Source organism: Grus americana, chromosome 2 (genome assembly GCF_028858705.1).
Source record: "Grus americana isolate bGruAme1 chromosome 2, bGruAme1.mat, whole genome shotgun sequence".
Lineage (NCBI taxonomy): Eukaryota > Metazoa > Chordata > Aves > Gruiformes > Gruidae > Grus > Grus americana.
In genome coordinates this window covers 42,417,142-42,429,171 of record NC_072853.1, presented here as the reverse complement: position 1 = coordinate 42,429,171, position 12,030 = coordinate 42,417,142, and the positions used below count along the sequence as shown (strand labels likewise).

Here is a 12,030-nt window from a genome sequence, read left to right as displayed (position 1 = left end):
GTCACTGTGGTGCTGTAGAGCCTAATCGTGATGGGTAAGGGGAAGGAAACCTGGTATTCTTGCTCAGCAAAGGTCTCTTTTCTGAGATCAGGGACGCTGGGTTGGATTCGGAGACTCTGAACTCCAACAGTAGTGAGACAGTGCAGAGCAGAAGGCAAAGGGGATATGCTGATGGCTGTCTGGGCACTTAGGCAGACGAACTGCTATTTTTTATAGTAGTTGGAGATTTCTCAAGGTGTGACTCAATGTATCTAACAAACTTGAATAATCAGATAGTCAGAAAAATCACCAAAGAATAGTGATGCTAGGAAGAAGTGCAACCAGGAGACCAGAACAGCTGGAGTGTGCTAACAGTGCCAGCGAACCACACAAGATCTCAAAGCTGTGCAGGAATTGGAGGGGCAGGGGACTGGAGTAGTGAGGGACATTATTCAGAAAATTGTTTCCTCTAAGCATTTCTCTTTACCTACTGCTATGTCTATTTATTTTGTCTCAGGTTAAGGTTAGCTAGTGATTTAACTTCTCTTTTCATTAAGATATTGAGAAAACTGAATGATGACGGTATTCACATTTACACGAAGAAGGTAGAGTAGACGTGTCAGTGTGCTGCAATCTTTTTTGGCCAGGCTTCTCCAGTGACTCTAGCCTTTTGAGGGCCCACAAGGATTGGTTCTGTGACAGTGAAGGTTGGTGTGTTTAAAAGGCATTTGCAGGTGCTACATGTTATGAATGGTCATGATGCGGTCAACAGATTCATGTTATGCAGTGATGGTGAAACTCTTTGAGTTTAAGGGATCTCTGAAGAATTCAGAAGGAGAAGCTATTACTTCCAAACCTCTTAAACTAGCCTGAGAATCCTGTTTAAGTAATTTTTGTCTCAGTTTCTACAAAGAAACTCAGTATGATGGATATCTGGGAGTGAAACACTTCCCTAACCTCAAGTGTGCTGATCTGCATCTCAGTAAGCAAAGTTTAAGCATACATGGGCTCCCATGGAAGTTCTTTGCTTTGACTAGTTTCCTCTGCTTCTGTTCAGATGGAAGCTGACAGGTTTTTTCCTCGCTGATGGGCAAAGAATGAGTTAATCACTTTCTGAGAATGACTTTGTCACATTAACTGTGTCATTAGCTGTCATAGCATGACAGCTATGCTGTATTAACAAGAAATAAAATAAAAAAGATATTCTTCCACGGAATATTTCTCTAGATGGAGGAATATGGTGAAGTTGAAATTTCAGCCCCATTTCCCACCCTTGTCAGCTAGTTATTTGCAGAGATAAAGATGGAAATGTAGAGAAATGTGAACATGCCACTGTAAAACCCATTTATACTGTACATCATGACTGAAAAATGCTGGTGTATATGTACTAAGAAAGGCTAATGTGGCTTATCTGCCTCAACTGCTTTTATGAGAGAAATTCACCTATTATTTATACTGCTGCTGGCATTGTCTTCTGCTCATGAGAGAAAGAAAAAGCATTACCTGAATAAGTGTTTTAGAATATTTTCCAGAGGCATTAAGTCTAAGCGTTAAGATGCAGATTCTTATAGGAGCGTAGGAACAGTTTTCATAACTCAGTGTCCTGTAATTTTATATGGATTGGAATCAAGATGAGATCTGATCAGAGGTCTGCACACAGATCTCACTGCAGACTTGGAGCACAAGTCAATGCATACATTTAGATTTAGTAGGAAAATACAGGCTCAGTAGGATCTTTTGCAAATAGTCAACTGTTGGGCTGGAAAAAACTGTGTTGAGAAAGGGAGTGATGGCAGAAAGGCAAGAGGCAAAGGTCATGTTTTCCCCTGTGTATCCACTGACATGGATAGCTATGGAAAGGTTTAGCACTCGGAACCTGTGTACAAGGATATGCCAGCCTTCTCCTTGAGGAAGCAGTGTAGTGCAGTGCTTTTAACAAATCATTCAGCAGAATGATATGATTTTGTGATGACTGTTTAACCTTGAGAGATTTCATTCGATAGTTTCAGCAAGGATTACAGTAGATGCTTAATTTAGGTAAAGTCACAATCTAATTAAACAAATTCAGTCTAAATCCCTGCTGGGCCAGTAAAGATTTGTCTGTCAAATACCTCTAAGTGTTTTCATTTTCTATAGCAACAGTTAATTGGATATGCAACTGTCAGTTTAAATGCTTTAAATGAGGCTGATGGGATTAGTAATTGAATGCTTGGATTAATGATTTACAACTGGCTTTGCTACCCTGTTCGTTGCTTACAGCTATGTTCATGATAGCTCCTGGCCCTGATCAGGTGGGTGGAGTAGTGGTCTATAACTGCAATAAAGTGATGACATTATGAAATACAGTTATGATACAGATTTGATGTAATTGGTGCATTCCTGATGGTATGTACAACTAGTTTTAATACTGTGGGCAGCAAAGCATTATGATCAAAATATTAAAAGCAGAAAAACTAAAAATAGCCACCTAACCTCCACAGTTAGGACTTGGAACTGCAGGTCTCAGTCATTTTCCAATTAAATGTATACAATTGTCTTTTATGGTTTGAGTCAGAAAGCAACCTTCAGTTTCGTGGGTGGTGAAATTACACCCAAAGCTGTGAGTGGAGACTGGCAAAGGGATTTCTGTGAGAGATGGTAGGACTGCAAAGGAAGTGGAAGAGATGAAGTCTGTGCACTGCCAAAGCAGCTGCTCTTGGAGAAAGAGACCAGACTGCAGAGCTTAGTCAGGTAGAGGGATCTCTTTGGTGATGCTTGAATCACCCATCTTGGTGGGAACTGAAGAGAAACATGAAGGATTTAAGACTCTGATAAGGGAAGTGGTTACACTGTTCTCTGTGTGACTTTTTAGATCCCACTTCAATGCATTAAAAGGCCAGAAATATGGTACGCTCCCTGGGTTGTCCCAGGATGTCACTGTAAATAAAATGGGTTTTGGGGCCGGCTAACCTGTACTGGGATTTTTTTTCATTCTCAAAGCGACCTCAGGTCAGGGAACTTAACCATTCATTTGCCTTTTAAGTTGCAGATTCTGGGATACTCCTGTTGGCATAAGAAGGAATCTTGCTGTTTGTGTCCAGCTGAGCTCTGTAGTGCTTGAGGAAGGAGGCTGTAAAGAAAACTTTCTGTGGCACTGAGATGTATACATAAACTGTAGAGCTGTGCTATGAATTTATCATTCTGCATTATATGTAGACCTCCAAAACCATCCTTAATGACACAGAGGCCCTTATACACTATACACAAAAACATTCTTTCCTGTTAATTAAGTTCCCTTCAGAATTAAAATGAGCCAGTGCATATTTAGAGTCTATGCTGAACACAGTTTAATAATACTTATTTCAGTATATTAAATTAGAACATGTTTCTGTTCTTATAAAGATTCTATCTTGGGAAACATTATCTGAAACAGCTAACAACATTGTATTTATGATATGGTTATAAACAATTATAAAGTAAATTATTATAATTATTTAGAAATAATTATTGTAATAATAATTTTGTAGTTATTTATTTTTATTATATATCATACTACATATTCATTTACGAGAAAAAAAACAGCAGGAAATTAGAAGTTATGCTCTGCATATTTCAGTTCATAGAATATGCCAAGTTCATCTGAGATGTGGGAATGGCTCTATGACCTTTCCTCATTATCCCAAGATTTAAGCCTAGGTTTTCAGGCAGAGCTCCAGCTGCATGCAGTTTGGTATTCAGAAATCATTGTATTCATCGGCTTCTCTCTCCCTCATGATCTGCTCCCGTATGTGAACTCCATTTGGTTCAGGAAATCCTTTCTTTTCTTTTCTTTTCTTTTTTTTTTTGCTTCCTTCCTCTAATTAGTTCCTATAAAAAATCCCAACTCATCCTTGCCTAACCTCAACTAGACTATCTTTTTCTTCCTTTTGTTCCCAATGCAGAGGCATTAATCTCTGACTGGTCTAGACCCTTCCAGCATTCATTGTTCCTGTTCAGTTTTTGTTAGACTCACTCAGTATTCGAAGCAATGATACTATATTTGATCATACTCTGGAATATTGATTGCCATGTAAAAATGCCAAACCAATGATGAAAGCCAGTGAAAGGAAATGTAGAATCTAGTTTTTGGTCTCAGGATGACATTTCTTCCTTCAGAATACTCTTGCAATTAATTTTCTTTCCAGACATCAGGCTTTCCTCCATTCTGCTTTTATTTATGTAAAGCAATAGAGCTGTTTCAATAATCTTCTGATGAAGTGACAGCTCTAGGAATGTATCATATGAGGAAATCTGGGGTATGCTTTCAGAACTAAGACCAAGAGCGAGATGCCCTTTTTCATCTCCCAGCCCAGTAGACCCTATCTTCAACCTTAGTTGTGATTTGTGATTTAGTAAAGTGGACTTCAGGAAACCTTGTTTGACTCACTGGTACATTTCAAGCTGATTCCATCTGAAATGTTAATTATTGAGAATGTTAGAACACTTTAGTGTTAGAGAGCCCGTGAGTGATGGCATAACTGAAAGTCATAAGATAAGAAATTCCACATCAACAGAAGAAATTAGATGTTACTCTGATTTTACATCTTTTAAATTATAATCAAGGAAGTGTCTGACTGGAGAGGTTTTCAATTATAATGGAAGGAATGAGGACTATTCAGCTTTGCTATTTCATTCAGAGAATCAAAGTTGCATCCCCCTTCCATGTTGCATCCACCTGCCTGTTCAGCCTTGGAACAGACTTACTCCTCCACTTTGCTTGCCCTCACTCCTGTTTTGGGTTGTATGCGTATATCCCCGTTAGGTGTGTGTATCAAGTACTTTTTTTACTATACAAATTGATATAAATAGGTAGGTTTAGTAGATCAAAATGCTTCATTCTGCAAGATACATACTAGGTCTCTAAGGCTTTGGGAATTTTATTCCTCATTAAATCACCAAGTTTTTGTTTACTGTGAAGGATGGGTGACAACAACTAGTAAACCTTTTGCATCATCAAGTACAACAATGCTTGTTTTAGTTAGAAGGCTGGCAAGGGCCTCTCTTTGACTAAATTAGAGGGTAAGTTTTAGGTAAAAGAAGTGAATAAATGTTGAAGTGAGAGATTAAGGATGCAACTGCATTGTCATTTTAGTTCTTTCTGGAGTGTACGTTTGAAACAAACCTGTTGCTGATGCCTGCATCCCATGCAGGGGTTTGAGCTGCAGAGCAGGCTTAGTGTGTACAGCCCCAGGTTCTTGTGGATGAAACCACTCAGGTGATGTGTTCCAGGAGCCTGACTGATGTCCTCCAGCCACGAGTGGGCAGGTGCTGTGGGGGGAAAGAATGCAAAGACTTTTCCTGAGACTGGTGGCGTCTTGAAGAACTCTCTAGAAAGGTGATAGGGGACACAATCCTGAAAAGGCCATGGAGCTTTTACAGGCATCTGTATTTTCTGTCTTTTGAAATGTCGTATCATCAATCCTGTACAGCAGGAAGAGGAAAATAGGTGGCCTGCTTTTTACTGAAGGAAAAGAAATACCTTACCATTTATCAACTCTTCAGCAGGATTTTGGCCACTTCAGACCACCTAAATCATCCTCTAAGGGCCAAGCCAAAAATCATCGCAGCTAATTTTATGTGATGAGGCTTTTAAGTCCGTATTTAAACACAGCTTAATTTTGAAAGGTCTCAAGTACCTAAAAGATCCCATTGACTTGAAGTTAAAGAAAAATCAGACCCTTAATTTGCCCTTGGTGTCAATAGGCAGTACTGTGCAAAGCTGAAATACAGCTACCAAATGCAAGAGCGGCAGATGGTTTTGGACATCTAGCTCCCATAAACTATTTTGGCAATAATCAGTTATCTAAACAGCTTCAAGGATTTTGACTGTAGAAACTTTAAATGGTTGTCAGTGCCAGTGGTCAAAGCGATTTTTACCATGTTGATTTAAGTGGGAAGTAACCAGTAACTAGTAGCAGTAGGTGGGGGAAAGGTGCTCACAGACTAGGAATGTAGGGGGACAGTCCGAATGATGGAAGGAAGTGCACGCTGGGATGGGAGCTGGCCTTCGATCTAAGTGCCACCTATGTAAATGCCAAAGGATCTACAGTGCTAGTGTTGGGGTTTCAGTTTGTTCTCAGGTTTACTTACACTGCCTTTGTTTGAAACAGAAAAGATTGACCAGCAGTTTCCCATATTTCAGTAGTGCCAACACGATTTATACCAGCTGAGGAATCAAACATAAAGCTGTTTTATGGAAAACCATTTGTCAGGTGCTCTGTAAAATTAGGATTTTTAAGGGTTTTTTATGCAGTTTTGGGTCATGTTTAGTTTGCACACACTGACTTACCGCTTTTTGAGTTAGTGCTTATAACTTTAAGGCCAACTGTACAATTCTATATTGGATAGATATAAAAGGTGTAACTAATCAAGCATGGCATTGTGTTGTGCACTGGGGAAATGTTTTTAGTGCTTTTACGTCAAACACACTTATGATATTTTTTTTTAATGAGAATTGGCTGAACACTATGAATTATAAATTTAGGTTTTAAACATTTATTCTGTTAACTGGTTAAAATGACAGCAGTTAGAGCAAATACAGTTATATTCGCTTTAGAGCATATTTATTATTCTAGTATTCTAAGAAACTGAGAAAACTAAAGACAAAAATGTGTTTCAGCTGATGTGTGTGCAGTACAAATTCTGTACTTACAGAAAAGAGGTCGGCATTGCTCTGATTGCTTAAAGAAAAATTGGGATGATGTTTGATTAAATGACTGAGAGAAATAAATAACATTTCAGAATTTATGCAGTTAGGATGAAGAATTTATTGTATATACAGTTAAGCAATGCTACTGTAGATGTACTTCCTCTTTAAAGAAAATTAATACAATAATCAAAATACTTCTAGCGTGGAAACTACAATACAGACTGAAACTTGACTAAACCAGAAATTAGTTATTTGATTTCAAAGAACACAGACCCTGAAACAACAAATCGCAAGTTGCATCATTAACCAAGGACAGTAAAAAACTGTACAGTACAAGCAACACGTTACAATAAGTTATGACCAATAAGGCAGTCTTTCTCATTTAGGACAAAAGGGATAAAGGGAAAGGTATTAAAATCTCATAAATCCCCCGTATCTCTTTTCCATCTCTGGGACCTCTTTGGAATAAGTTTCCCCATCTTCTTCTGAAGGGAGAATGGAGTCGGCAAAGCGCTTAAGAAACCCACCGTATCGTTTCTGGTAATCCAGCCACCATTCTGGCCGGCCCACTCTTCTCATGAAACCACCGTATCTCTTTTGCAGCTCTTTGGCTTCATCTTCCAATTCGGGGCTGCGCTTTATGCTTCTCATGAAGCCTCCATATCTTTTGCTGATGTCGCCATCGTTTTCATTTATCTCTCGGTAATGCCCCGCTTCAGGGTTATCCCCTGTTCCTAGAAGCTCCTTCAGCAGATCAGAGGAATTAGCAAGGGCATCATCATCTGAGTCTTTCTTCATAAACCCTCCATACCTCTTAGCCAGGAATTCTCCGTTAGCTTCATCTTCCGGTTCTACCCGATAGAGCTCATCCATTTTCTTCATGAACCCCCCGTATCTTTTCATGAAGCCTCCGTACTTCTTCGCAAGCAAATGATTCTCATCCAGCTCTTTCTTGTCTCCTGGAGCAATGTTGCCATCCTCAGAAAGATCCAGCTTTGCCAGTTGCAGGAGCTCCTTGCAGGTCTCCCAGGCTTTGGCAGAAGGCAGCTTTCCTTCACATTCTAGTGTACATGCCTGAAAAATGGATGCGGTTTGCTGAGAACGATTTTATAGTAACAAGCACCTCACTGCCACCTTGTCCTAGCTTTCCTTGTTTTTAAAAGACCGTGAATAAGCCTCTCTTTCTGAGTGGCTTGGCAGGACTGCTCTTCATGAACAGCTATTTTGGTACCTGTCTGTTCTGAAGTTCTTCATATCCCTCTCTGAAGGACATGGTAGTCTCCACTCTAAGAGACAGAATACAGGACAAGATGAATTGTGGGTCCTGTATGTCAAGGCTGCCCCTATGTTTCTGTTTCAAAGGAAGCCACACTTACAGTTCTTGCACCTCCCTTACCATGGGTGTGTTGTTATGATTATTTTTTATTTATTTACTACTGGGAAGCCAAAAACCAATTGTGGTTTGCTTCATACTGAAAGTGTAGAAGTGTATTCAACATTCATAATTAAAAGTAACATTCAGAAATTTTAGGAAAGAAGTTACAAGGCGTTGTCATTGCACAGAAGCCGTACTGGTCAGTATCTTCAATACACTGCGTAGCTTTAAAGGCTGTATTTCTGTCTGTTATCACTAGTTTCTCTTTGTGAAACAGATCTTTCAAATGTGTACCAATATGAATGTAGAAAACCAGGCTCTCTCAGAAAGGATCAAAGTTCTGTTTTTACTAGTTTGACATACAAAGTAGTGAACATGAGAAAGAGGGAAAAAATCCCAAGCTGTGTTGCTACTGGCTGTAATGAAAAATTTTCAGGCTAAGACATAAAAAAAGTTTTCAGTGCCTGTATGCATATTTCATATCCTGTCATGTAAAGATAGTAACATACATATTAGCTTCTACTATCTCTGTTGTGTCAGGGGAGTTTACTTGTGAAGACACACTCTTCAGTTGCAAAAAAAGGTGAATCTGGTATTTTTCCTTCTTGTCCATGGTTTTCATACCACAATAATTAAAGAAGAAATCATCAATATTTTCAATAAGAGAAACACTTATTCTCCCTATGGATAATATTTTCTAAAGATCTCAATATATTTTAAAAGTGTGAAATTAAACCCAAGCACAGTTCTCTCTAATAGCTAACTGACCAGCTCCCTACCTCTGGCCTTACCTGTCTCTTGAACCCTATTTTAGTCTGAGAAATTTGTACATGATTTTTTATATGATCACAAGAAAATTAAAGGGATTTATGTATTTTGCAACACAATAATTTAACTGGCACTACCTGCTTATTGCTGCGTATTATAGTTATGCTGTAAAGAGAACGGGATCTCACCTTCAGTCTGCCTTTGAAATTGCTCTAAATCAAAGTAAGAATAGGACTTTCCCCTTCTCAATTAGTTTTAATGACCCTCTACTGTCACATGAACATATGCCATCTCATAGGTGTGAATGACCAGGTACAATGTGATAAATCTGTGTCTTACAGATACCATGTGATAAATTCAGTTATGATGTTACTAGATGCTAGTATCTAGAAACATTTGTTTCTAAAAATTGTTTGTACATGTATAATTAAATAAGGTATGGCACATTGCTTCTTTTCCTATTCAGCTAGTAAATGTTGTTACTGAATGGGACTTTGATTCTTTCTTGAATAATTACTGAAGGTCTGCAAGAGAGAGTATCAACATAGATGTCCACAACATGCACTCCAAAGAGCATATATCCCTCCCTCCAAAAGAGCGAACTACCATTTTTTTCCCTAATTGACACTAAAGCTGAAGCTTGATTGAAAGCTAAGGTAAGCAAAAAAAGTATAGGGAACTGTTTTGCCAGTCATCCTAAGAATACTGCCCTTATGAACCTGCTGTGGTTAACAGTGAGTCCTCGTGCTTTTGGAGTAAGCAGTAGTCAGTGATTCCTAATTCTGTCCAGTCCTTCTTTTTGTGTGCTCCCAAATAATCGATGACATCATAGGAACAAAATTTTTCAGATCATTTAGATGTGCTGAGAGCATGATGCCTCAATACACATCTACTTGAGGTCAGGAACCGCAGGTGCCACTGGCAAAGGACTTGCCAGCCCGAGTTCCCACCTTCTGCAGGGAGGGCTGAGGGACCCCAGGCTTTTCCTGACCCCGACCCTTAAATTTCAAGTTGAATTGCCTCTGTGACTATACTTTTAAATAATTTCAATATCATTAAAATTACAGATAGAAAAAAGCCTTCTGGAGTCTAGAGTTTTCTTAGCATGATTTGTCTTGGGAGACAATGTCAAAGGGATCTTTCCCACAGCCATACTCCTAACGCTGTGCAGCACCGTGCAAAGCAGCAGCGCAGCGGGAGGTATTGCTACTCAAACCAGGCTTGAGCCCCACTTTTTGTGAGATTACAGGCAGAGCCGCCTCTTTTCAGCTCGACAGCCATCCTGCCTGGAGAGAGCTCATCCTGCCGGGGAGCCTGCCGCCGGGGGTCGGGACCCCCCGCTCCCGTCCCGCCCGGCTTCCCCCCCGCCCTGCCGGGACTGAAGTGCCCGGCAGCGATCTCTCCTTTCCCTGCAGAGCTGCCCTCTCCGGCCGGATTCCCCTTCCTCCTTACGTTTTCACTCGGCTTTTTCCTTGCTCCCCCCGGGACTGCCCGCCGCTCGCTGATGGGCAGCTGGAGGGACGGGCGGGCTGGGGGGAAACTCCTCGGGGCGCGCTGGGTTTGTGTCAGCCCCCCCTCGCCTCGCCTCTCTCCCCAGCGCCCCGCAGCCCGCTCCTCCCTCCCCCCCTTCAAAAACAGGTCTTCCAAGCGACCCCAGCGGCTTCCCCCACTTATTTATTTTTGTTATTTCGCTCCTTTGCCCGTTCCCCTGTCCCTCCCTCCCAAAGTTAAGACGGGGCGGGTGCCCGGCCGAGGAGTCTCCGCGGCGCTGAAGCAGCCGGGCGGCCCCCCCGGCCCCGCTCCCGCTTACCAGGGGGTGGATGCCGGCGCGGGGTCCCAGGCGGTAGGCGCAGGCGGCGCAGTCACGGCCGCAGTCCGCCCGCGCCCGCGGGAGCAGGCAGGTGCTGAGGGCCAGCAGCGAACAGCCGAGTCTCAGGAGCAACGCCATGGGGCTGCAAGAAGGAGAGGTCAGCCGGCAGCCGCCTCCCTCCGCTCCCACCCCCGGCACTGCCTCCCCCAGCTTCGGGGCAGGAAAAGACGGCACGAAATTGTTCGGCCGCCGCGGTTTGAAACCAAGTCCCGGGTCGCACGCAACTCCGGTAACTCACACGGTTCTTGGAGCCGGAGTGGTTGCTTACGGTAAGCAGGCGCTTGGCAGCTGCCGAGGCAACGGACCTGCGGCCGCAGCAGGAGCGGACCCGAAGGATTGGAGCGACCAGAAGCTCCCGTCCGGTGAAAGTGTTCGTCCCCAGACACTTTATCCCGCCCTTCCCGCAAAGCCCGCACCTCAGGGGGAGAGACCCGCCGCGGAGCGGCACGGACGGGACGGCAGCCCCTCCCGGGACGGGTTTCCCACCGGAGCTCCCCGACTAGCCGCCCCGACGACGGGCACCAGCCCCGGCAGAGCCGCCCCCGGCCCTCCCCCGGTCCCGGTCCGCAGGCAGAGCAGTTCACTCACATACAGGCTCCCTTCGGGGCTCCCGGGAGTTGCTCGGGAGTGAGCTGCGCCTTGCCGGAGCTTCGGCGTCGGAGCCGCTATTATTTATAGCGAGGCCGAGCAGCCTCTGGAGAAAGCCCGAGGGGGGGGGCGCGGGGGGAGGAACTCACAGCCTGCGGCCGCTGACGGCTTCAGTGAGAGCAGCTCTGGGGCACGCCAAGCCAAGCCAAGCCAAGCCAAGCCAAGCGCCCGCTGCCGGGGCCGAGCGCACCGCTGCGGAGCGGAGCGGGACCGGAGCGGGTGCGGGCGGCGGCGGCGGCACTTTATAATTAGTGAACGCGGGGAGAGCGCGGCCTCCCCCAATCGCCGTCGGGCTCCCGCTGACGCAGCACTTACGACATCTCCCCCCCCCCCCCAGCGCCGCTGCCCCGCCGTCAGTGACTCCGACGGGGCTTGGGATGGGAGGGGGGTGCCCCTGTCGTCGGGGGGAGCGGGGGACCGGCACCGGGAAAGTTACCGGGGGAAGTTTTCACGGGGGGCGGGCGGCGATGAGACATCGGCGTGAGTCACGCAGGGAGGGAGAAGGGCCCCGGGGCTGGCGGCAGCCCCTCGGCGGCAGCCCCGCTCCCAGGGACGGCGGGCGCAGTTTTCCTGCAGAGCGTTGCACAGCACCGGGGAGAGGGGTTGGGATTGGGGGTTTTTGGTTTGGTTGGTTGGTTTTTCTTTTTGTCGCCTTGTCTCTCTGCCACCCTGCCAAAACCCCAAGCCGCTGGTGCTGAAGGTGCCGAAGGTGCCGGCTGCATA

At 44.1% G+C, this 12,030-nt stretch overlaps 1 protein-coding gene across 4 annotated transcripts; it reads right to left on the bottom strand.

The window, feature by feature from the left end:
• Nucleotides 1-6,740: 6,740 nt before the first annotated feature.
• On the bottom strand, nucleotides 6,741-11,524 carry PENK (proenkephalin). Of its 4 annotated transcripts, none has more exons than XM_054816679.1 (3): nucleotides 11,248-11,524; nucleotides 10,600-10,741; nucleotides 6,741-7,720 (listed from the first exon to the last, which is right to left on the bottom strand). In XM_054816679.1, the coding sequence occupies exons 2-3, from the start codon at nucleotides 10,735-10,737 to the stop codon at nucleotides 7,058-7,060; spliced, it is 801 nt and encodes a 266-aa protein (XP_054672654.1). In that variant the 5' UTR covers nucleotides 10,738-10,741; nucleotides 11,248-11,524; the 3' UTR covers nucleotides 6,741-7,057. The 4 variants fall into 4 exon arrangements, with proteins under 4 accessions (XP_054672654.1, XP_054672655.1, XP_054672656.1 ...); XM_054816680.1 differs by having other exon boundaries at nucleotides 10,900-11,520; XM_054816681.1 differs by having other exon boundaries at nucleotides 11,252-11,467.
• Between the last annotated feature and the right edge of the window lie 506 nt (nucleotides 11,525-12,030).

What these genes read in the sequence shown, in the direction of transcription:
- PENK (XM_054816679.1), bottom strand. Translation starts at nt 10,737, where the DNA reads ATGGCGTTGCTCCTGAGACTCGGCTGTTCGCTGCTGGCCCTCAGCACC. An exon ending in GCGCCGGCATCCACCCCCTG is followed by an intron (nt 7,721 to 10,599) that starts GTAAGCGGGAGC and finishes TCCATTTTTCAG; the next exon opens with GCATGTACACTAGAATGTGA.